Below are 23,607 nucleotides of genomic sequence, written 5' to 3'. Positions count from 1 at the left end.
GTCAGGATGAGGAAGCATGCTGAGAAAAGCAGCTGAGCACCCATTTGTGTAGTGGTTTTACTTAAGTTACCAGAACTGTTTTGTAAGATCTTATAAGAACCAAACCACTGTAAGTTTCATCCAAATGTTTCTTTGCTTAAACAGTCACTAAATGTTACATCGGTAATGTACTTGCTTTTGTTTTGCTGATCTGGATGTGTTAGCTGTTCTCTCTGTGCTTTTTGAATCTTAAATAGCTGTGTGTACCCTTAAAAAGAAAAAAAGAGCAAGATATGCCAGGCCATGTAGATTACGTACATATAATAAGCAAAATATTTCTATGTCTAATGCTTCTTTTTAAAAACCAGTATTAAATTGAAGGCTCCTATCAATTGCTGGAGCAGCTAAGAGTAGATTGCATGTGTTCCCAACTTGGTGAGTAGCACTCAGTTGCCAATTCCAGAACATCAGATCTATGGACAAGTAAATACCTCTTCACACATCTGCTGGAGAAACAGAATTTTAGTACGTGCCGTTTGTCAGGCTGTATAATTTTCTCTTTCCTACAGCACTAGTTGACAAGGACTTGGGGGAGAAGGGGGTTCCCTTGGAACTAAATCTCTTGTCTGCCTGAAGCCTTTTTAGGAAGACTGAACTTTGAAACTAAATTTGAAGTAGTGAACTTCCAAAATCCAACTTCTGTTTATGTGCCTTTTTCCTCTATTCTTGATGGCGTTGTTTTCCTCTTTGCCTTGAACAAACAGGATCACAGAGAAGAATTGACCATATATTTCACTGTGAAAGATTTATGCCAAAATTAACATTACTTTGTGAAATGTAAAAATTACATGAGAAAGTCATTCTTTAGTTTACTTATTGTAATAATCCTGGTGCAAGAAAGATAGACCAAGATATCTTGCTGGAAGGTGTGTTAGAATAATTTTAAATTCAGCTTCATGAGAGACTTTCCACTGAATGTTTTCAGAATCTTCAACATTGAAGACTAACACTGATACCTTCCCTGCTGTTCCTGAACTTGACAGAAGTACTAGCTTGGGTCATGCTTCAGCCTAGACATTATGTTCTTAAACACACATATGCATGAATTTGTGTGCGTGCACACACACTGGAAAAGGAAAAAATGGCTTGAGGGCTACTTTATCTGACTGGGGGTGAGGGGGAGGTCCCCTCTTCTGTGTTGGACTCTTTTCTGTACATTCCTCACACGAGGATTTAATTGCTACATTATAGTAAAATACTGGAGTACTGACCAAGTTGCCATAGCAGAGAATGTGCTGTCAGTCATAAGACCTCCAACGTGACTGCCTTTAAACCAATTTCAGTGTACCAGTACCAGTCCTCTGTGCAATAACTGTCAGCATGTTATTTTATCTCATGTTTTTTCTTCATTCAGTGACTTACAAATTGAGCCCATTGATTTATAATCACAAGGACAAATATGTAGGATATCTTCCAGTTCACAGACTAATAAAACTGGCTTTCAGAGTGTAGCATCAGCTTAAACTATTTCCAGTTCAGCATTGCACACCTCTCGCCATAAATATTTTGCAATCAGAGCTACTGCAGTAATTGTTCAAAGCTTAATGTTTACAGATAATTACTGGAGAAGTTTCCAAAGTATGCACAGAAACTTTGTTTCAGTGAGTGTGTACAACGACAAAGGATTGGGTGCTTTTTTTATTGTTTTCATACAATCAGATGCAGTCATCTTCACATGAAAAGGGCAATACTGATAATACAAAGATGAGGAAATCAAATAAATTATGTCAACTACAGTGCTAATTCTGTGTATGACTTTTTATGGTACAAAACTGAACTAACAAAAATCTATTTTTCTCACGTCAACTATGTTTCCATACAGAACAGATGCTCTGCTTGTGAAGCTCTCCTTACTGATGGGCCAAGAAGTGTTCTATGGAGCACTCTGGGGCAGTGTATTGGTCAGCCCATCCATTAGGCTACCAGCTTCTCTTTTTGTTGTCAGTCATATCAACAGAGAGCTGTCTGGAAGACAGCAGAAGTACATGCTTGGCACAGATTATAAGCTCACGGTAAGTTCATGACACTCCTCATAGAACAGTTTTATTTACCGTAATACCAGCCTAGTAGCAAACTGTGCCTTCTCTGTATTAGAGTGACATGCTCTTAAAAATGTTTTGGAGAGAGAGAAAGAGAAGCTGAAAAGTCCACACTGGAATTGCTTAATGTGGTTACTTCATGGGAGCATCTTACCTGAAATATAGCAGAGAACCTCCTATACAGATTTTGGTTAGCCTGCAGAATGCAAGGCTTTCGAAGCTTCTGCAGTTTTTGGTAATTGGTACTGCATACAGCCTTAAAAGACTGACTGTATCAAATCAGAAGATAAATCTGGCATCTTTGGTCTACTTGTTCTGAATTGTCATTTAAGGTTGAAGACTAGCTTTTCAATAATACAGTACATACAATGTTTAATGTGGATTTCTCAAAGTGTGTTCTGTTTTGGAAGACAATTCTGAAATTTAGTATCTTTTTTCAGTAAAATGGAAATCTTCAGTAGGTAGTAATTTATGTTAAATTGAGTGAAGAATAACTAATGCTAGTTGGAATGCTTTAGTGTCAGCATTTTGTGAGGCTTCACATTCTGCCTGATGGCTACTGATGCCACACTATGACATTCTGTATCATTACAAAGCCAACAATCATTGTAGCAAAGTGTTAATTCTTTTAACAGCATTCCACAAAACTGTTTTTTAACTCATGTTGGGGGCAGAGTTAAATGGCTGGGTAATTATCCTCTTATTTTTAAGGTTCAGATATAACCAATTTGCTTTCTTTCCTTCTTGTGATTATTAATAGTGATTGTAGTTTAAATGTTATCATGAAATAAAACACCACTGTGTTTTTTCTTTTCCTTCTACAGATAAAGTCTTTGTGTGTATCAGTATTGGATTCAAATGTCCTTGTGCAAAGAAACACTCTAGAAGCGATTCTCTTCTTCTTCCCGTTTTATACAGCTTTGGTAACAAGATTACTTCGGTGTTGTTGCATGCACGCTTTGTGTGGGAAGGTGTCTTCTGTGAAACCAATCCAGCTCCTACCTCTGTTATTGCCAAATGTCTGAATTTTGTGCCTTCGAAATCAATGAATAGGTTTTGCAGTTTGTTTTCCCCCCATCAGTTTTAATAGTAGAGGAGACTGCTGCTTCTCAGACTCCTTACAGCTTCAAATGAAGACATGCTTTTGCAGTGAATATTGCATGATATTTGGAATGGGCTTAAATTCAGGCCTGAGAAACTGCATATGGAAAAAACTCACGCTCCTTTTTCAAGTAGGATTTCAGCGTTTGGAACTGTCTGCACTAAACAAAGATACTGCTTTTAAAGACTAGGAGAGAAAATGTTGCTTGAAATGGGTTGTTTCCCATCCTCTTCTAACTTACCTAGTATTATAGTCAGTATTTTGAAAGCAGCAAGAAATTTTAAGTCTTAAGGCATAGCATAATGAAGTCTTTAATATTTTTAGCTTAACTGAAATACAGAAATTATCACAATTGTGTCAGATGGCCTTTCTTGAGATTTTTAATATACAGAATATTTTGTGGTTGATACTTTGCTGTCTTTTTTTCCAAAACATTAATATTACCAGTTAAAAAAACCAACCTTCATTACCAATTTGACTTGTTTCAGTGTTCATAAACAGCTAAAGTATGTTTGTTTTTATCCTAGGACTGCAACGAAAGCACTGTTCTATTGCGCAGGACTGATTTAGTCTGCATTCTGTCAGCAGCTACACAGACATTGTTGAGAAGAGACATGTCACTCAATAGAAGATTATACGCATGGTTGCTCGGTACTGTACAATATACAGTGATATTCAATATTCTGAATACCTAAGGGGGAAAAAAAATTCATCTCACTGTTCTGAATTACAGGGTATCTGACGAGTTATTTCTAGTCCCATCTACAGTTCATTCTGAAGTGGTTCAGTGGACTGAAAGGAGTGGAGTGCTATTTTAACCTTGCCCTCTGGAAGTAATAGTCTCTTTTTTTCCCACGTGGCCTTAGTTGTGAAGGAGGGGCTATAAGAAGCTATAGCTTCTCCCCATCTTTCTCCTTTTAACGGCATAAGAGGAGGCTAAAAGTGATGGGGCAAGAGCTGCAGCCATGGAGTTGCATGATGGCTGCCTTTGCTGACCCCATGTCTGGATCTGACCTGAGTTTTGATTTATGTTCAGTATAGCATATCTTGATGCCTCAAAGTGTGATATGTGGGCCGTTCTTGGGCAGTATGTGATTTAGTTTCAAGCAAAGTGTTGAAATAACAAAGGTTAAAAATGCAGTGTAATTTAGATGTTTGTATAAATGACGTATGTGTAGTGTTCTGTACTGTGGTGTTTCTCAGTACACCTAGTGCCTCTGTTTATCTTGTAGGCTCTGATATTAAAGGTGGTACTTTTGCTCCAGACTCAACAACTTCTGAAGACCGTGCTATTTATTTCTTTGGAAAATATTCTAAAGATCTTTTGGTTGAGGTGGGTGTTCATTGTATATGGATGTATCTAGGATCCTTTCAAATGTTAGCGCAAACTGCATCTAGAATTGTTCACTGTGCTGCTTGGCTTGTCCTTCACCTTTTGTCTCTGAAGATAGCATCCTTTTGGTGGTTATATTTTCATCTATCTGAATGCCTGCTGTGCTGTATTTTACCCAATATTGTATGTGCTTACAATGCAAATAGAATCTAGTGAAAGCACCTTTGATGAACTACGTGAATTATTTAAAAATGCTTCTCTAAATAAGATCAGCTCTTGAGTACAGACGGTGATGTCATTGATTTGTCTACTCTGTATGGAAAGCTGAAATACAATTTTAGTCAGTACTAAACAAAATCAAATTTAGAAATACTGCAAGTCTTAATAAAATGGCAATCTGTCATCTTCACATAACATTTTGGTGTTTTCTTTTTACTAGAGTTTGATTGGAATTTTACATCAGAAGTGCCCAGAGTCTGATACAGAGGAACAACATCAAGCTTATTTGAAACCCTTCCGCATCCTAATCAGTCTCCTGGACAAACCTGAAATAGGTACTATTGCTTGTCATTTCTGTTACGACTGCTAATGGCTGTTACAACTTGGTGTTCATTGCCTTTGACAGTAGGACTCAAGACAACACCCTGCACAATTGTTCCTAATTCTGAATGTGTGTGCATTGCGTATTAGCGTGCGGCTGGCTGTGTTCCTTGCCTCGGACCTGGTTCAGAATGGTCCTCTGGAGCAAGCACCCTCTCCAAGTTATCTCTGGTTCTTCTGCAGAGCACTCCACTTGGTAGCATGGATGTATGCTAGTGAGGATAATGCTTTTCTGTGCCTGGAACTACGATCTGAGGGTTACATAAAAAGAACCACTTCTGCCCTAGTCTTGATGTTTTGCTCAGTTTGTTCCTTGGAGCTTATTTGCTAAAACAGTTAGGCCTCTTTCTGTTCTGTCTTATGAAGTGGCTTCTATCTGGAAAACCACTGGTACTACTCTTGCCTCGATGTTTCCAGGGCTTGGTTGTGTTTGCAGGCCTTTCTACACACTTGCACCAGACTGTCATGATGGTGTTGCTTTCCCAGATGCTCTGGTCCCATGGGCACGTAGCCTATGGTAGCACTGCTGCCAAAGTGGGAAGTACCGCTTCCCTGCAGTTTCTTCAGCTGGAAATAACCTGTTAGGAGTGTGGGGAGGCAGGGGTGCCTCTGTCAGTAGCACTGCTGGCTTGTGCCGGCCTGATGCTGCTCTGGGAGCTATAGTTTGAGACTTGACTGAGCTGTGACGTATTTCTCCTCTTCCCTGTCCCATGTCTGTCCTGTTGTGTACATGACTTTGCCAGCACCAGAAGGGTGAGGCTCTGCCGGCTCTTATTTTAAAGGGGAAGTTCTACTTTCTGCATCAAAAAACTAAGCCAAAGTGACTTGACAGAATTTTAGGATTTAATAGTATTCTGTGAGAACCATGTATGTACAGATACGTCTTTGAAATTATATTTTGTGTATCTGGCAGTTATGAGAAGCCTATGGACTGGTTAACTGGGATTTCTTAGAAGCCAATAGAGTCTTAGTGACTGACTGTATCCGGGAGTGTTGTTTTAGGTGTTATCCTGGGTAAGAGAGTAATATTATCGTTGACTAAGCCTGTAGACTTAGAAGAAAGCTCATGTACTGAGGCTAAATGCTTGAGTGGCAGTTTGCTTTACAGGCTCCTGTTTCTGGTAAGCTTATCCTCTTTCATGGGTCAGGGAAGTCCTTTTAAGCGCATTTCCTGTTAAAGAATTGTCAAAGCACTGCCAGGAAAAAATGAGGATTCTGTATTGCTTATCTAACAAATGAACGCTACTTTGGTAGGAGCAGTTGTTAGTCTGTTTATAAGACAGTGATGCTAATGTTTCCCTCTGCTGGTTTTAGCTGGTTTCTGGTGGCTCTTTAAAAAAGTCCATTGCGATTAAAGCCTCTCATATAAAGCATTTTTATTTCTTGACACAAATGCTGAAGAAGAGAATAAGGTTGTTACACTATAAATGTATTGATTAATCTAATTTAGCAAGTAGATGACAGATACTACCCTTTTGTATGTTTTATTTGGCTGACAATCAGTGCTAAACTGAACTACAGATAAGGGTTATTTAGCTGAACTGCATTATACAGTGTAATCTTTCTGTTCCAGTCAGCACACAAAATACAACTTCTTGAGCCTTAAGCCAACGTGACTTTTACTTCATTTTGAAGTGGATTTAGCAATGCAACTATATTTTTAATTAAAGGTAGCAAACTAAAACATAACAAGAGTCTTTGACCTTTTCTGCTACTCTTAGTAATTTTAACTTTTTTCTTTTTTAGAAGCACTCATTGGAATGCTTTATACACTACTTTTTTTTAACGGTTCCATGTTTAGAGTATTGTAATTATTTGTTCACCTCCTCTATAGACAATTTCAGGTAAAACAAAAAAGTGCTGACCCTTGAAAACTGGGTGCAGTTGTCAGCACACACCTAACTTATACTACCTTCTTAAAACTGTTTATAAATATGCATTTTTTTATGTATTTAGGCCTTTGAACTTCCTCAATTTGCTGATTTTTCCGATTTCTGTCCCTCAAGATTTAATTAAGGCTACTATGTTAAACGTGTGTTGTGAAACCTGCTTGTTTTCCTTATGGATACAGACAGGGATTATTTTCGGCATGTGAACTGCAGATTCATGGTTATGATTATGCCTACTTGTAAGTGATTGCAGTGTGGGTGCCTAACTGCAGTGACTTAAGTGTAATGTAGAACCAGGCTTTCCAAGTACCAGTTTTAAAAGTTCCTAAAAGGAACAGGTGGTATTTAACTAGAATTAAAACAAACCCAAATATTTAACTACATATTTAATTTTATTTTAACTGGAAAATCTGACATTTTAAAAAGCCACATAAGCATTTTCTTCCTACTTAGGTGATTGTGTTTTTTTAGTCTAGCTAGCCCTAATTTAAGTCAATACAAGTTTGTAACTGAGCCACCTAGCAATTGCTTCAGTGCAACTAATGGATTCTTTTCTCCTTCAATTGCAGGGCCACAGGTTGTTGGTGATCTATTCCTTGAAGTTGTTAGAGCCTTTTATTCCTATTGCAAAGATGCACTTGGTTCTGATCTCAAACTCAGCTACAATCAAAGTGGCAACATACTTGCAAGGTATAGTTACCATTTTTTGAGTATGAACTGAAGCTGTATCATTTATATTAAGTTAGGTTATTAAAATCTAACCAATTTAAGGAATGTTAGGTTTTTAACCAAGTGACCTTCTGTAGAGAAGATGAGATATTCCTATGACTTAACTTTTTCCCTGCACATGTTTGAATTCTTTTTGATCAGCAGAGCAGAAAATGAAGTACACTGCATATGATTGGTGTTGATTAAATCCAGTTATATTGGCCAATCAGTCTGGTGACAGAACTCTTAGCCTTTTGATTTGCAAAGCTCAAGGTTTGATTTCTTTCATCTAGGAGAAAGATGCTCAGACTGTAGTTATTCCAGAACAGCTTAGCCCTTGATTTAAAACAATCAATGTCTTTTATCTTGTAGAGAAATGGGGGAAAATATTTTAGAATGCACCAGCTAATACTGTGATGTGCATGCTCTTAAAATCTTCACTGACGTCTGGTTTGGGTTTTTTCCCCTGCTTTTTTTTTTTTTTTCTTTCACACAGTGCAATCAAAGAGAACAAGAATGCTTCGGAAATTGTCAAAACAGTCAACTTATTAATCACATCCTTAAGCACGGATTTCCTTTGGGATTACATGACCAAATGTTTTGAAGATTGTTTCAGGTGTTTATGTTGTTAAACAATAGTGCCCCTCTTAAAAATGCCACTTAAGAGGTATCTGTGTAAGATAATAATGTTTACTGAAGCATTTTAATTCTAGAAGGAACATAGCACATGCTAGAATCAGACAGATATTTATGTTGCATCCTAAAATAATTCAAGACTGCAAACAGGTAAACAATTAGATGGAAACTTGCAACCTGAGAAGAAAAGAAATTGCTTTCAAAATGACAGCTGAAGGAGGAAGAGGTGTGGGAGGGGAGGTGAAGAGGTCTTCCTTGGAAGAACAAGTGTTTTTTGAAGAAAACTAAAGATATCTATCTTTTTATCTCTTTCTAAATATAAGAGAGTAGTAAGATTGTGTATAGAGATTCAGTCTGAAAAGTAGAAGCACTTTAGCATCTGACATACAAGCTACAGTTTAGGTGGTTTTGACAGAATATTTTGTCCTGCTGTATTAGAAGTCTCATTTTACTCTGCTTCAGAAAACCTAGCTGTTCAGTATTTTGTGGTGGGTTTGATGAAGGTTTTTTATTGTAACAAGAATTTTGACACTAAAAAAAGCTTACATAATAATGTTTCTCTCAATTCAGAAATAAATCCACACAGATGATGTATCCTCTTGAAAATATTAGCACTCCTCCCACAATTTCAGAGCTCTGCACACTGTTGGTGTTTCTTCTTGATGTGATTCCTTTGGTAAGGCAACCTGAAGTTAACTGCTTTGAAGTTTTAATAAACTTAAAATAAAATAATCTGTATTGTGGTTACCTTAAATGAAAATAGGCAAATTGGCATACATGTGCATATGCATACTGTATTCTGTATAGTATAGTTTTATGTGCTGACTTCATATATGGCTACCCATGCTATTGCCTAGCAAAATAGAAATTGTTTGCATTTTAAAATATGGTGATTCTAATCAAAGGAATGAAAAAGTGTACATTTTGCTTCTTAGGTATTGTGTTAAGAGTCTGATGGGTGGCTGGTGGGGGGAGACAGCCTTCCCATTGAGTCACAAGGTACGGAAAAGATCCCCTTGCTTTCTAAACACCTTCTCAGAGAGGGGTCTAGGTGCAGCTAGATCCAATCCTTGTCTCAGACTTGGTCAGCAACTTTAAGTCTAAAGGATTATTTGCACAGCCACTCATCGGTGTCAACATTTACCTGTCAGAGCACAGTTTAAGGACTTTCACTGAAACAGTTTCACAAAGCTGAAAGAATAGATGTTATATCCGTCACCTTAATAAATCAAGTTCAGAATCACCGTTGATAAATGCACTTACTGCAAAAATTGAGCTTAAGAGTTCAGTGCTTTTGTTAAGAATATTGTCCTAGGTAACGTCCAATGTAGTCGGAGGCACAAATCTTACCAAAGAGGTGTCCCTGATTGGGGAGGTGAGAGATACAGGCCCCTTGACCCATCCAGTAGTTGGAGATTTTGTCCTCAAAAATAAAAAACCCCAAACAAACAACAAAAAAAAAGGATTCTAAAATCCCAGATTTATACTCATGGTGAGGTGGGGCTGAGTCAGTTATTGTGTGCCAGTTTGTTCTTAATGAGGTATCAAATCTGGAATGTCAGTGGGCCCTGTGATGGTTCAGCACAGAGCAGGGAGGATTTGGTACAGGTACAGTGATTTACGGTACAGACTCACAGTAACAGATGTGTGGGTGTCTTCCTGGACTTCACTGATGCAACACCAGGCTGTGAGGCCCCTGCCTCACCTCGTGCATCATTTGGTTTTCTTGTTAGACAGCATTAGTTATCTGTTATCTGTTTTGTGAGATATGTGTGCTGCTCAAGTCAAACTCCCAAATCCACTTTGAGCTGAATACAGTCAAGTCATCATTAGGTCAGGGTGCAGTGGGAAGGGGGAAGCACACCACCACATTGGGTATATAATTTCCTGGGACTTTCTGGTCTCTTAGTAGCTGGCTGACTATCCTAAGATTTTTAGCATATGATTCATGGGTTCATCATGTAGAATGAAGAAAGAATGAATGGCACTGAAGAAAGTTTGTACAGCTTAACCATTCATGAATGGACTTAATCATTGATCAGTTTTGCTAGACAGCTGAATAATATGTGATAACTATTTTAAACAATTCTTATTTATTTTAGGAACTCTACTCTGAAGTGCAAACTCAGTATCTTCCACAGATGCTCAGTTATATGGTGCAGTGTCTCCTGGAAAATATGGAACTCTTAGGTTTACCAGAACTCACTCATGCTTTAAAGACCTGTTTTAAGGTGCTGAGCAAAGTGCAAATGCCCCCTTCCTATTTGGACATTGAGACAGGAAGTGGAAATGGGGTAGGTGTTTTTCAACTACTCATAAATGTTTAAATTTTTTAGTGACATAACTTATTTTAACATGCTAGTTCTCCTAACTTAAATCTAGATGATTACTGCAGCAATAAAGATTTTTGAAACTTACCTTGATGCTTTCCAGAGCTATGTGATGCCTTGTTACTGAGTATTCAGTTATGACTTGGTTGAATTATTTGACAGTGAAGGGGTGTAGTCTTGTCTGAAACTGAGGCTATAATCATACATCTTAAGAAGAATGTGATCTTAGTGGTTTTGAAAAGGTACTCGGCATCCTGCAGTTGCTAAAGATTCAAGTTGCCAAATCAAGTCCAGCTTTACAGCTCATTAGGTCTGCAAGGCTTTCAATTAATTAACACAATGTGCTATTCTTTGTGTGCAAGAGACCATGATAGGGAACGAGGAGTAGATGGCATAAAGCAATCACACAAGCATAGCCTGCCGAAGTTTTGTAGTTGAACAAATACATGCATTTGACTAGAAATAATCTAACATGTAATACTGTTGTAGTGGTGACTTGATTTTAAGGAAACATTTCCATTTGCTAGGGATCTGTAGCTATGGATCTGTTGGTGTTTGATGACTCAAGGTGTGAGGATTATACAAACAACTGTTAGGTTTTAAATGCAATTGAACTGAACTGCTTACAAATAACTGTGTCTCAAGATTTTTTAAAAATAATCTGTATCTGGAAATTGCAAATACTAGGGGATTTTTCTGTCATTGCTGTTCCCCAATGCCTGTCACAGTTTTACATAGTTGAAAATTATCTATGCAGTGCCACATTAACCACATTAACATTCCTGTTTTAGAGCCCAGTGAAAAAGGAAGATGTGGACATAACCTTGGAGACTAAATCTGAGCTGCAGGAGGAGGATGAGGCTCCATTCCCTCCCCTGAAGTCAGAAGACAGTGGCATTGGTCTAAGTGCTTCCTCCCCAGAGCTCTCTCAGCACCTGGGGATGCCAACTGTGACCCTTGAGAGAGATGATGTCTGGAAGAAAGGGGGGAGCATTCAGAAGACTTTGTATTGCATCCAAGAGCTGGTTGCCAAGTTTTCCAGTAAATACATTTTTGGGGTGCAAATTCAAGAAACAAGTAACGAAAGCATGTCAGCAATGAATCTGAGTGGAAAAGAGAAGAAAGAGAATGGCTACAGATTACTTGAAAGTGCTAGCAAGAAAAAGAGCCCATGGGATGCAAAGCAAATCACTGTACCTCAGTTTAAACAAATGCTTTCAGACTTGTTCTCAGTTCGTGGGTCACCATTCAAGAACAAGAGTTCTAATCCTCTTCCTCCTGACTGCAACTCCAGTAATCACAAGGAAAAGGAGGAAGAAGAGTGGGACTTAGAGCAAGTGATGCTTGTCTTGGGACCCCTTAGAGGTGACTGCAAGGAAGCTTTCTCTGCAGCTTGTCACCTTTTGTTGGATTGTACCACATTCCCCGTCTATCTTTCAGAAGAGGAGATGGAACAGTTGTATCTCTCTTTGTTTCAGGTTCCTGGTAAGAAAAGATTCCTTTACTGGGCAACTTGAGCATTTGAGGATGTAAATAGCAGTGTGAGCTTGGCTATTTGCAAGACATGTCACCAGAGCCAGTAGTAATGCCTTTCGACAGGGCTGAAGGCAAGCTGCATGTAACTTAAAGACCTACTCACATCAGCATGTGTTTTATGTCTTGTAGCCGAGGGACAAATTTTACCAAGCTTTTTACCACATTCTTTTGAAAGCTTTCACTACAAAACTTGTAGCTGAAAGGATGAAGAGACCTTCTGGCCTATAGAGCCTTGAGGCATGGTACAGCATTTTCAGGAAATCAGTACCCCTTGTCCATGTATGCCTCCCCACCCCCCCAGAAAAAAGGAAAAGAATGTATTAGAGGAAGATGGGTGTAGGTGGAAAACTCTCTAAACCATAATAGAAACAAAACCAGGTCTTTCCCTAACCCTCTGAATTCAAAGGAGTCTGATGTAAGCTGGAAAGAATAAGAATAATCTTGTATAGCTGGAGGGGCCTGTTTGTTCTGGAAATTCAAGTTAATTAATCAGCTTTAGCAGGAGCAGTTATTGGCCTGAAAAGTAGTTGACAAGATAGGTTTGTAGTGAATGGAGAAGTGGGAATCTGGAAAATCTTCCTCACCTCAGTATAAATTTCTGCTGTCTTCCTTAGCGAAGTGATGATATGCCCATCATCTGCATAGGTGAGCTGTCTGCTTGACATGAACACTTTTGCATATTTGCGTTGCCTTGCATATGGTCAGCAATATAGCTGAACTTAGAAGTTTTGCTTTCATAATTGTGTTTCTTTGAAATATCATCCTATGATTATATGATTATAGAAGTTTACTTTCAAAATTCTTTTCAACTGCACACCCTGGAGAATAAAGTAAAGTTTAAAGTCAAAAGGAGAGAACCTCTGATAATGAAGGTCTGGGTTGAATTTGATATAAAATTTGTCTGATGTGAAGAAGGAAGAGTGGACATTTTGTTGTGGTAGTAAAGCAGTTACAACATTTGCTTTTGAAGCCAGAGGTGTGAACTCATACTTCAGACTGTCTCCAGTCAAGCCTTAATAAAACTTGGTCTGATTATTCACTTGGAAATATGGCTTGACTTGATGTTAGCCATATCTGTTCCTTGTGTTCTTCATGGTGGCTGAAATGACATGCCTCAATGCTACCTGAAAGAGCATCCTTGGATCAGCAGACCTCTACTGTTGTTTTTGACAATAACAGCTGGAAAACAGCAGCTGTAAAAACTAGTTGTGAATAAGCATAAACTGGAAAGCAGAAATCCACTAGTTACTGGGTTACTGAGGTCCTGCAAGAGCTTTCTGCCTGGAGAAATAGGAGAAAGAATATAACTTGCTTTGAATCAAGTCCCTTCTGAAGTAAGGAACTTCATAATAGCATGACAGTTGGATTTGGGCAGTCATTTTTGTATCTTGGTCCTGTGAGCTTGATTAAAGAATTCTTGGAAATTCAACCATAACCTTGAGATTATTCAAAGTCTTTTTTCTCACTTACTTTCTAAGGAGGTTGTGATGCCGGCTTCCCTCTGTGGCTGAAGTCCTTAATGACAATATGCTGTTGTGTGAATGACTGCTATGTTCAGAACGTGTCCATCTTCACGCTGCTGGAGGTGATCAACCATTCCCAGTCACTGGCACTTGTGATAGAAGACAGAATGAAGCGGTACAAAGTGTCTGGCCACAACCCCTTCTTTGGAAAGCTACAGATGGTCACCCTTCCTCCCATTGCTCCTGAAATTCTAAAGATCATCTCAGAGAAAACAGATTTCTACCAGGTGTCAATTTTCTTTTTCTTTTTTACTGCCTAGCTACACTGAACCTCTAAGGATGGGGTAGGAAAGGAAATGTTATTTGCATGGATGTTCGGGAGCAGCATGTTTGTGTTAGAATGACCCACTACTGAGTTTTGCTTCCACAAGCATTTGAAAGCAATTGCATGCTTATATGTGTGCTTCCCAGCAGGATGTTCAAAAGCAGCAGGTTATTTTCAGGTTGCTAGTTGTTTTTGTGTCCAAATTCCTGGTGGGTAGGTATAGTTGATTTCTGACTTGAAGGGTTTGGTTTCATTAGTTGAAAGCTACACTTTAGACAACTGATACCACTCTAATAAGAGAAAATGTTAGTGGGTGAATAAAACTGAAAACAATCCATCCTCCTCATTTAGAGTATGTATGTTTCAAAGATGCTTTCCTTCTCCTGACCATTTATTGATATTGGTGTTGGTATCAGCATTGGTTCCAAGATCGTTTTCTTAATAACTGTGTTTCCAATTGCTGTGCCTGACACATGTACAGCCTGTTAAGTTTTGACTCAGAAAATGAAAGCAGAAATGCTTTTCTTCATTTCTGGTGCACGTACATTTGAATTACCTGTCCTACTAGGGTAGGAAAGTTGCATTCCTTTAAGTCTGAGTGTATGACCTGAATTCTTACTCTTTGCTAAACTAAGACAATTTGGAAATCCCTTTTGGTAATAGAGGACATTTATGCAATAAGCTTGTAAGTCAGGGAAGAAATGGCACTTAAATATTTATTTATTTATTCATTTATTATTTTTTCCCTAGAAAGTAGCCTGTGTCCTCTGGAATCAGCTGAACAAAGAGACACGGGAGCATCACATTGCCTGTGTGGAACTGTTCTACAGGTTGCACTGCTTGGCACCATCGGCAAATATCTGTGAAGACATTATCTGCCATGCACTTTTGGATCGTGATAAAGTAAGTCCTGTAGTTATGGAAGCCTCTTCATCACTGTAGAGTTGTTGCAGTGCTTCCCAGACTCCCTCCAGTTCCTTTCTACCCCGCTTCTTCACTCCCATGGTCCCTCTGTCTTCCAGGAGTCTGACAGACTCTGTCCATGCCTTTACAATTCCCTGGGATTTGTTCATCATGGGATTACTGCTAAAATTAATCCTTGGATACAAGTTCTATCAATGCCAAAGCTTTTTTAGTTTCATCCCAAATCATGTAGTATCTAAAAACTTACAGGTTTTGACAGTATTTTCAACCTAAGCCAGCTCCACCAGTAACTCTAAAATAATTTTATTTTGTGCTGATTCTGTAAACTTCATATTCCAACAAAAGACTTTATTACCTTGTAAGTGTATGTCAACATAATGTTGACCCTGTGTCCACCTTATTATTTAGTTCTCATAATAAGTAAGCAGTATTTTAAGTGAGTCAGTTACTAATTATTTTATTACTTAGTTTAATGACAGAACAGTTCTTTAATAACTTACAGCATATTTGTGAGAAATGCCTTGCACAATAAAACTTAAACCAGCCACCTTCAGTCTTTGGTGTTGGTTTCGTATCTTTCCTCTTGCAATTTTGAAACTTAAAAGTTTGGAAATCTTTTAAAATCTTTTGAACAAAATTACCAGTAATAAACACTACCTTGTATAACAATGTCTTCCTGTTTGTCATCCAGCTTTTAAACCTCCCTAACATCAAGCCAAGACTAAAATGTTTATACACAGGAGTCTTGAAATACATTTTTGTGTATTGGCATAGCTGGTTTTTTGCTCCTACAAACCCAGTGGCTGTTGAGTTTTGGCTGTGCATTCATAGATATATGGCATTTTGGTTTAGTCTATTGCAAAACAGAAAAATGCTCTCAAGCTACCTGAGAAGGATTAGCAGTCATCTATACAATAATGGTTGTTCTGCTAGAGGTTTAAAAATCACTAAAACTTTCTTGGAGATAAATGCTGCAAAAAATATGTATCTGTCTTGTTTCCTTGCAAAGGGGACAAGGCTGGAAGCACTGTTCAGATTCTCTGTCATGTGGCATCTGACCAGAGAGATCCAAGGCAGCAGAGTGACTTCTCACAATCGGTCCTTTGATAGGTATTTTCCATTTCCACTGGCTTGGACTTACATTTATATATTTACTATATCGTGCTTTATTCTGTTCTTTTTTCTGAGGTGGGAAAAAGTTCTCTGTAGAGGGAGCAAAAAATGAGCAAAAGGAAGATCTTCAGCTTCCTTGCACTATTACCTTTGCAAAGCATTCTGTGTGCATGGTGCACTTCTTTGTGTGAAGGAAATTTCTGTAAAAATAGGAAGAGCTTCATGTATGAAGAGTAGCTTGCGGACAAGTTCCTGCATAGCAGCCATTTTTTATCTTGGAGTGGGTTAGATTTTTTCCCAAAGGAAACAGAACCAGGTACTTGTGCAAAGAAAAAAATAATAGTTCTACTTCCTATTTTTGAGACCATAACCTTTGTATAAAATGAAACAAAAGCATTAAAAGTCTTTCTAAATAAGTACGTGAAAGCATTTTAAAATATGCTGCTCTTCTAGACTGTGAGTATATGTATGGCCTTGCTTGTACAAATGCATGTGTACTTGAGCTCAGCTCAGGAAAATATGCATGATCAAGTTGTTTTTAGTAGACATGAGCCATTGGCTGGTGCCTACTTGAACATGCACTGTGTCTGTTCCCTGCCACTATTTTGTTGTTTGCATTAACTTTTTTTAGGGATTTCAATTGTACTTCTTCGTTCTGATTTCTCCACTCAGGTCTCTGTTTGTGGTACTGGACAGTCTCAATTGTTCAGATGGCGCAATTGGTGCTGCAGCACAGGGCTGGCTGATCCGTGCTCTTTCACTTAATGATGTTGCACGGATTCTTGAACCAGTCCTGCTGCTGCTGCTTCATCCTAAGACACAGCGCACGTCCATCCACTACATCAAACAGAAAAATTCAGCAGGTAAAACTGTTCTTGGACTGAAACTATAAGGGCTAACATAGCATTGCATACTCCTGAACACCTGCTGAAGGTAGTCTCTGAAATGCAATGGCATCCTATTACCTTGAGCTGTCTTGCTTCAGTTCCACAGACTCCTCATTATCCAAGCACCTACAGTGATTCTTAAAACAGAGTTCAGGAGTAAGTCATGCTAGTTGAAGGCCTGATGATCGTTTTCTGGTGGCTGCACCTACGCTGTTGGTTTGGATTGCTCCCTGCTTTGCTTTGGGTTCTTGTCCCACACTCGTCTTTGCCATTCCCAGATGATCCACACTGCATGTGTGTTCACTGTTCGCCAGATCCCTTCTTGAGCAAAACTAGGTCTGCAACCAAATGAAATCCAGGAGCAGTTTGGTGACTGTGTCAGTCCAGGAACTGTTCCAGTAGGCAGGATGGACAGGCAGATCTTACTCTCTTCGCTCAGTCTTGCCCCAGCACACCATGCACCTTCATACCAGTTTCTTTGTTCAGAATATTAGTTAATGATTCCCTCGGCATCACGTTAAAGTAATCAGACAGGTTGTGAGGAACATCTTGCTGTTTAGGGCATACCACACAAAACCCCCGCTTAATTCTGCTGGCTTCAGAAAATTAAAATGTCTTTGTCCAAAGATCTGTCTTGATTCAAGAGGAGACCTGAGCCCTTGTGGCGTATGTCTTAGGTTTCCCAGAGCTAGGATGTAGAAGCAAAGAGAGGTGTCTGCAATTAAAGATGACCTCCAGTCACCCAAATTTAAGAATTTGGCAGGGACTCTTTACCTTGACAGGCTAAATTTGACAGCTGGAAGATGTCCATTTTAAGACCCATAAGAAGAACATTGTGAACCACATATGATATGTGTGTCAAATGTGGAACAGACAAGTGTGACAGAGACCTGTCAGGAGCAGCTGAGGAAGACTGAGACAGGTATGGAGCCAGGGTTTGCTCCAAGTGCAGAGAGTCCCATGAAGGCTGGCAGTCTCTTCAGGTTTGGGATTGTTGAGAAGTCTGTTCAGGTTGGGATTGCTGGGAGTGGTAAGGGTATGAGACAATGCACTGTTTGGCCCAAGTAGCCAAGGTTGTTTCCTGGAGCACAGCTGGAAGACAGTGGAGAAGTGTCCAGCAGTTTTGTGTAAAGAAACTTCTGTGTCACCTGTCTGTCTCATTACTGTTAACATAGCTGTCTGCTTGCATAATTGATTGTCTGTCTTGACTGGCAAATAGTTAGATGGCAGACATTTATAGCATCCAAAGGGACCTGTTTATTAGATGCTATACAAACACAGGGCTAATATATTCCTTCCTTGTTCCACAGCATGTGATCAAGTAAAGCATTAGCTCTTAAAAAAATAATACATTTTAAAATAAAAAAGTAAGAATCCCTCTGTTGCTATCCTTCTTATTTCCCTTGTGATCTCAGCAAACATTTTATGCTTAGGAAGCATAAAAAAAATTGTCACATCTAGGGAGTCATAGCATAAGAGAAACAGTATGTGCTTTATATTTTGATCCTATTCTCTTGCACTTACAGTAAATTAGGACTGCTCTACCACTTTAAAAAAAAGAATTCTTGCCTTAACCCGGGGGGGGGGGGGGGGGGGGGGGGTTTAGCTTTACTTGTTACAATTAATACTAGACTAGAGCAGAGTAGCTTTTTAACCTTTTTTTTTCTTACAACGATTGATTCAAAATTAAAGCATGTTGTGTGGACTAGATGACCTATAAAGGTCCCTTCCAACCCAAACTGTTCTATGATTCTATGTGTGAAAAAGACAATTATGTGCTCTTTTGGGGGAAAAAAATAATTTATTTTTTTTCCAGAAGATATACATGATTGGCTTTGCAAGAAAAAGGCCTCTTTGAAAGAGTCTGGCATCTCTGAGAGCAATTCTGAGGAAAACCTTCCATTGAGCCAGTTTACTACCGTCGATAGAGAAGCAATTTGGGCAGAAGTGGAAAAAGATCCAGAGAAGCCGGAGTTAAAAACCAAACAGTCTGAAAACAATGGCTCTTGTAATCCAGTAACTTCACAGGAAGCAGGTGGTGACCAAGACAGTAGTGAGCACACAGAATCAACAGACACCAGTACAGGCCATGACAGTGAAAATACATCCTCTTTTTCTCCTTCTCTGGAGCTGCAGGAAGTGAGCAATGAGGACAATGAGAGTGCTGCAACTGATGGCAAAGAGACCACAAACCATGTGAGTTTGCTTACTGCATTTCTTCCTGAAAGCTCCAAATCCAGTGCAGCACTAAACCTTGTGCGTGCTGACTCTGAGAGGACTCAAGCATCAGAGTCTTTGTCAAGCGATGAAGAGGTGGACTTGGAGCTCCAGGAAATTACCCATTCTAGGTTGCTTAAGCAACAGAAGGAAAAACAGGAGATGATTGAGGCACTGTTTAAACACATGCTGCTATATTTGCAGCCTTATGATTCTAAGAGAGTATTGTATGCTTTTTCTGTTCTGGAGGCAGTGCTTAAAACAAACCCTAAAGAATTTATTGAAGCTGTAGCTAGTACAAGCATGGATACCAGCTCCACAGCACATTTGAATCTTATTTACAATCTATTAGCTCGTCATCAGGAAGCTCTTGTAGGGCAGAGTTTTTATGGCAAGCTTCAGACCCAGTCGCCAACCATGTGTCCCCATTCTCTGCTAATAGAATTGCTCACTTACCTCTGTCTCAGTTTTCTGCGCTCGTATTATCCATGCTACTTGAAGGTCACACACAGAGACGTGCTTGGCAACAGAGATGTTCAGGTAAAAAGTGTGGAAGTCCTGATTAGAATGATGACCCAGCTAGCTACCATGGCAAAGGCAGCAGAGAATAAGAATGTAGAGTTCATACACAGTTTGCTAGGAAGATGCAAAATTCAGGAGTTTGTTCTTCTTTCTTTGTCTGCATCTATGTACACAAGTCAGAAACGGTATGAATTGCTTATGGCAGATGGAGTTAATGTTACTGAAGAACTCTTTGAAGAGAGCCTAATCAATTTTGGGCACGATCAAATATGGAGCGAGCACCCACTCCAGATTGAGTTGCTGAAGCTCTTGCAGGTATTGATTGTCTTGGAGCACCACCTTGGACAGACTCATGAGGAACAGGAGAATCAGCCAGATCTCTCTAAGGAATGGCAGCAGGCTCTTAATTTCCAGCAGGCTATTGGTGCAATGCAATATGTCTATCCACACCCAATAACTTCACAGGGATTATTCGTCTCTGCTGTGGTTAGAGGTTTGCAACCAGAGTATGGCTATGGGATGCATCCCACTTGGGTAGGCTTAGTCACGTGTTCCCTGCCCTATTTTGGGAAGTCCTTAGGCTGGACTGTGGCACCATTTGTTGTACAGATATGTAAAAACCTGGATGAGCTTGTCAAACAGTATGAAAATGAAGCTGTGAAGACATCTGCAAAAGCATCTGCAAGGTAAGAGTCTGCAGTTTGGGGGTTGTTATGCAGAAAAGTTCCCCGTACTACAGAGCAGTGCATAGTAACTTACTGGTCTAGCATTGTGACTCCCAGAGGTTGATCCTCAAACTCTGCTGTACATGCAGGCATCTGTCCATTGAGCCCAGGTGAGGTGGAAGCGCTATTGTTGCAGCAGGGCTCGCTGCAGTTGAGGAAGAAAGGGGACCAGCAGCAAGAATGACCAGCAGCAGTGATATTCCCTGCCCCCCTCTGCCTGCCATCCAAGTAAAAAGTTCAGAGTTTTAACAAGACTGAGGATTTTGGAGGACTAATTGAGGAGAGACACCCTGGAGAAGAAAAATACAGTAGTACTGTTCAGAACAGGCAGTAAGTGAAAGGAGTAGGGAAAAACAATTGAACACTAAAGATTTATGGTCAGGTGGGAAATAATATTCTGAAAGATCTAGACAGGGAAATGGGATTGTCCAAGCATAGTTTCTGAATCCTTTGTTTTGATATTCCTGTCTGGTCATTCCAATGTTCTATTTAACTGTTGAGCAGAAACAGATTTCTACTTCTACTGGAATTTTTAATCAAGGAAATACCACTTGGCCTGTTAACTGGGTTTTTTCCTTCCCTCCCCACCCACCCCACAGCTTAACTTCTAAAAGAGAAAATGTTACACCTGATTACCCACTAACCCTTTTGGAAGGTCTGACAACCATTGGTCACTTCTGCCTTCTGGATCACCCTAATCAAACTAAAAAGGTAAGCGCTTAATGCCTACCACTCCCTTGATGCTTTGGCACCAGTTCTTCAAAGTATGCATCCCTTTTTCATTCAGAGGTGAATATAAGTAGTAAAGTAGCTGTCGTACAAGAAGATAACCTTAAAGAAGTGAAATAAGTAAAAGTGTAAGGGAGGGGGGACTGAACTTTAATTTCTTTTTATTTGAAGACAGGAAAGTTAATTTTAAGCAGAAGATGTTCATGATGATCTTGGTCGCACAAATACTAGTCCTGTGTATTGTGTCTACAGTTGCTCTGTTGTTAGCAAAGCCTTCTGTTTTCTTTTGAGTTGATAACATGCTGATATGTTCTCTACAACTTTAATTCCTATAACATTTGTCAGAAGAGGATATTATCCAAGTAATTGCCTAGACAAATTAACTCTTTCTGTGCCAGAATAGTGAACAGCAAATTCAGTAGACTGATGGCAGCAGTATATATCGGAAATAGAATGGTTGAATTAAAGTTGGGTATAATTCTCCTAAGTATAGAATAAGAGCAGTCACTCTGTAGTGCATAATATAATGTATTTTAACATTCATATTTGTTTTTTCTAGTCATCATGTTTAGCTGAACCTGCAAACCTGAGAAATGCTAGGAATGCCATTTTGGAAGAATTGCCTCGCATTATTAATACCATGTCCCTTCTTTGGAGTGTTATAAAGAGGGAAGACTCTCAGAAAAGACCAACTGACTTCTTTGGAACAACTAAAGGCTCTTCTTCAGTCTACTTTAAAGCAACCAAAGTAGGAGTTCTTTTAAACTGCTGTGTATCTCATCATCCTTATCATTCCCTCCATCACCAGTGCATTTCACATAGAGTTCTTAGGAATAGTTTTGCCATTCCCAGAACGATAATGGGCTACAAAGAATTTTTTAAGAACTCTTATCAGCTACAGACTTGCACAGTACTTACCTATAAAATTAGATTGTCTTTGCTGTTCTTTTTGCCCCTCTGCACCCTTACCTGATCTGTTTAATGTTTTGATTTTTCTGTGAGCTTCTGTTAATAGCTGCTGTAGAGCTAACCACCTCTGAACTGTCTGCAGGCAGTAGAACATGTACCCGAAGGAATAAAAATACTAGACTTTTCCCTTCTGTGGATATTGATAAATCATAGTAGTGAAAAATATCTGTAGGAGAAGAGAGAATGTAACACAAGAAGTTACTTTTTCTATTTTGCAATATGTTTTCCAACAAATTTAACTTCCATCTGTAATAAGGATACACTAACTCATAAATAAATAATCAAAACTAATCTGACTGCCAAGCATATGAACAGATTTTTTTGTTGTGTATTTCTGAACATCTTGGGAAAAGGAAGAATGTTTTACAAACTGAGATAGTCTTTGCCTTACAAAGTTTAGCATTCATGGTTATTTTTTTCCCCTCTATAGACATTAAGAACTAAAATACTTGACTTCATGAATCCATTGACAGCACAACTTGGAATCCAGTTGATGGCAGCAATTGCAGCAGTATGGAATAGCAAGAAACCTCATAGGAATCAAAGTAAAATCAAGGTGAAACTAAAGAAAGGCACCCTTAGTTTTCCAGTGTAAAGGCAAATGTTACATTTATATTATCAGTTCTAAACTCTGGGCTTGTTTATAGATTCTTTGAGGTTTTTTTATCTGTGACAGTGGTAAGCCACTGAAAAATCTGAAACACTCATTTATACATAATTACACAAAGCATCAGGACTACAATTAAACCTGAATAGATAATGAAATAAAAAGGACGGTGTGACGGTTTAAATCTGATAGTAATAGCCATTTTCTTTATTCAATACTGAATTGTACACTTGGGATTGTAACTTGCCAATTATATTTTAAAGACCTTGAATCAGCTCCATTTCCAGAGAAACGTTAGAGTTGTAGTATTCCCTGGAACTAAGCATTTATTCTGAGCAGAACACCTCTTTCTTTTCTGCTTTCATCTGAGCATAATGAAGTTGTTTTCATGAAGGTGTTGGGAGAAGATTTGTGTGTGAAAAATTGTCGCATGCTTGATTTAACTTGTTCAATTTCCATTTTGTATAAGTATTGATATTTGAATAATTACACAAAAAGCTGTTTTTTCAGCTTCATATTTTGCCTGGTACATTCTTCTGAGGGGTGTGTTTTTTGTTTTGTCAGATTATTCCAGTGGCTAGTGCATCGCAGCTTATTCTTGTGGATTTAATATGTGCACTTAAGACATTGAAAATTGACACTATATTACATCTAGTCAAAGAGGTAGTCAAGAAACCATCACAAATCAAGGGAGAAGAGGTAACCATGAAGATAATTCCTTTTTTTTTAATATATTCTATTCTGGGTCTATTCTAATGTGTTTTCTAAATATTAGAAGGAAAGTTGGGGTTTGGTGTTTTTCTTTTTAAGTGTGTGATTCTCTTTTGCTTTCAATAAGTTATGTTTTCCAGAATGTGCGTTTCTGTGGTGTTATCCATCAGTGTAAGTTCTTCAGAATATTTTGCTGGAGAAGT

At 38.8% G+C, this 23,607-nt stretch overlaps 1 protein-coding gene across 3 annotated transcripts in view; it reads left to right on the top strand.

Annotated features, from left to right (window-relative positions):
• The window catches only part of DOP1B (DOP1 leucine zipper like protein B), a 51,874-nt gene that overhangs the window by 13,992 nt on the left and 14,275 nt on the right, over positions 1–23,607 (top strand). For 2 of the 3 annotated variants that reach the window (XM_055803327.1, XM_055803329.1), the window contains exons 5-23: positions 1,862–2,051; positions 2,903–3,001; positions 3,708–3,831; positions 4,413–4,513; positions 4,953–5,067; positions 7,572–7,692; positions 8,207–8,326; positions 8,917–9,022; positions 10,449–10,640; positions 11,468–12,161; positions 13,691–13,962; positions 14,751–14,903; positions 15,934–16,034; positions 16,710–16,900; positions 18,741–20,349; positions 20,988–21,099; positions 21,677–21,865; positions 22,517–22,642; positions 23,258–23,392. In XM_055803327.1, coding sequence (XP_055659302.1) covers positions 1,862–2,051; positions 2,903–3,001; positions 3,708–3,831; positions 4,413–4,513; positions 4,953–5,067; positions 7,572–7,692; positions 8,207–8,326; positions 8,917–9,022; positions 10,449–10,640; positions 11,468–12,161; positions 13,691–13,962; positions 14,751–14,903; positions 15,934–16,034; positions 16,710–16,900; positions 18,741–20,349; positions 20,988–21,099; positions 21,677–21,865; positions 22,517–22,642; positions 23,258–23,392 — 4,750 coding nt within the window. The remainder of the gene's footprint in view (positions 1–1,861; positions 2,052–2,902; positions 3,002–3,707; positions 3,832–4,412; positions 4,514–4,952; positions 5,068–7,571; positions 7,693–8,206; positions 8,327–8,916; positions 9,023–10,448; positions 10,641–11,467; positions 12,162–13,690; positions 13,963–14,750; positions 14,904–15,933; positions 16,035–16,709; positions 16,901–18,740; positions 20,350–20,987; positions 21,100–21,676; positions 21,866–22,516; positions 22,643–23,257; positions 23,393–23,607) is intronic. The other variant, XM_055803328.1, reaches the window with a different exon arrangement.

The sequence above is a fragment of the Falco peregrinus genome, chromosome 4, assembly GCF_023634155.1.
Source record: "Falco peregrinus isolate bFalPer1 chromosome 4, bFalPer1.pri, whole genome shotgun sequence".
Taxonomy (NCBI): Eukaryota; Metazoa; Chordata; class Aves; order Falconiformes; family Falconidae; genus Falco; species Falco peregrinus.
The sequence above is the reverse complement of the archived record's forward strand: the minus strand, read 5'-3'. Positions and strand labels throughout refer to the sequence as shown.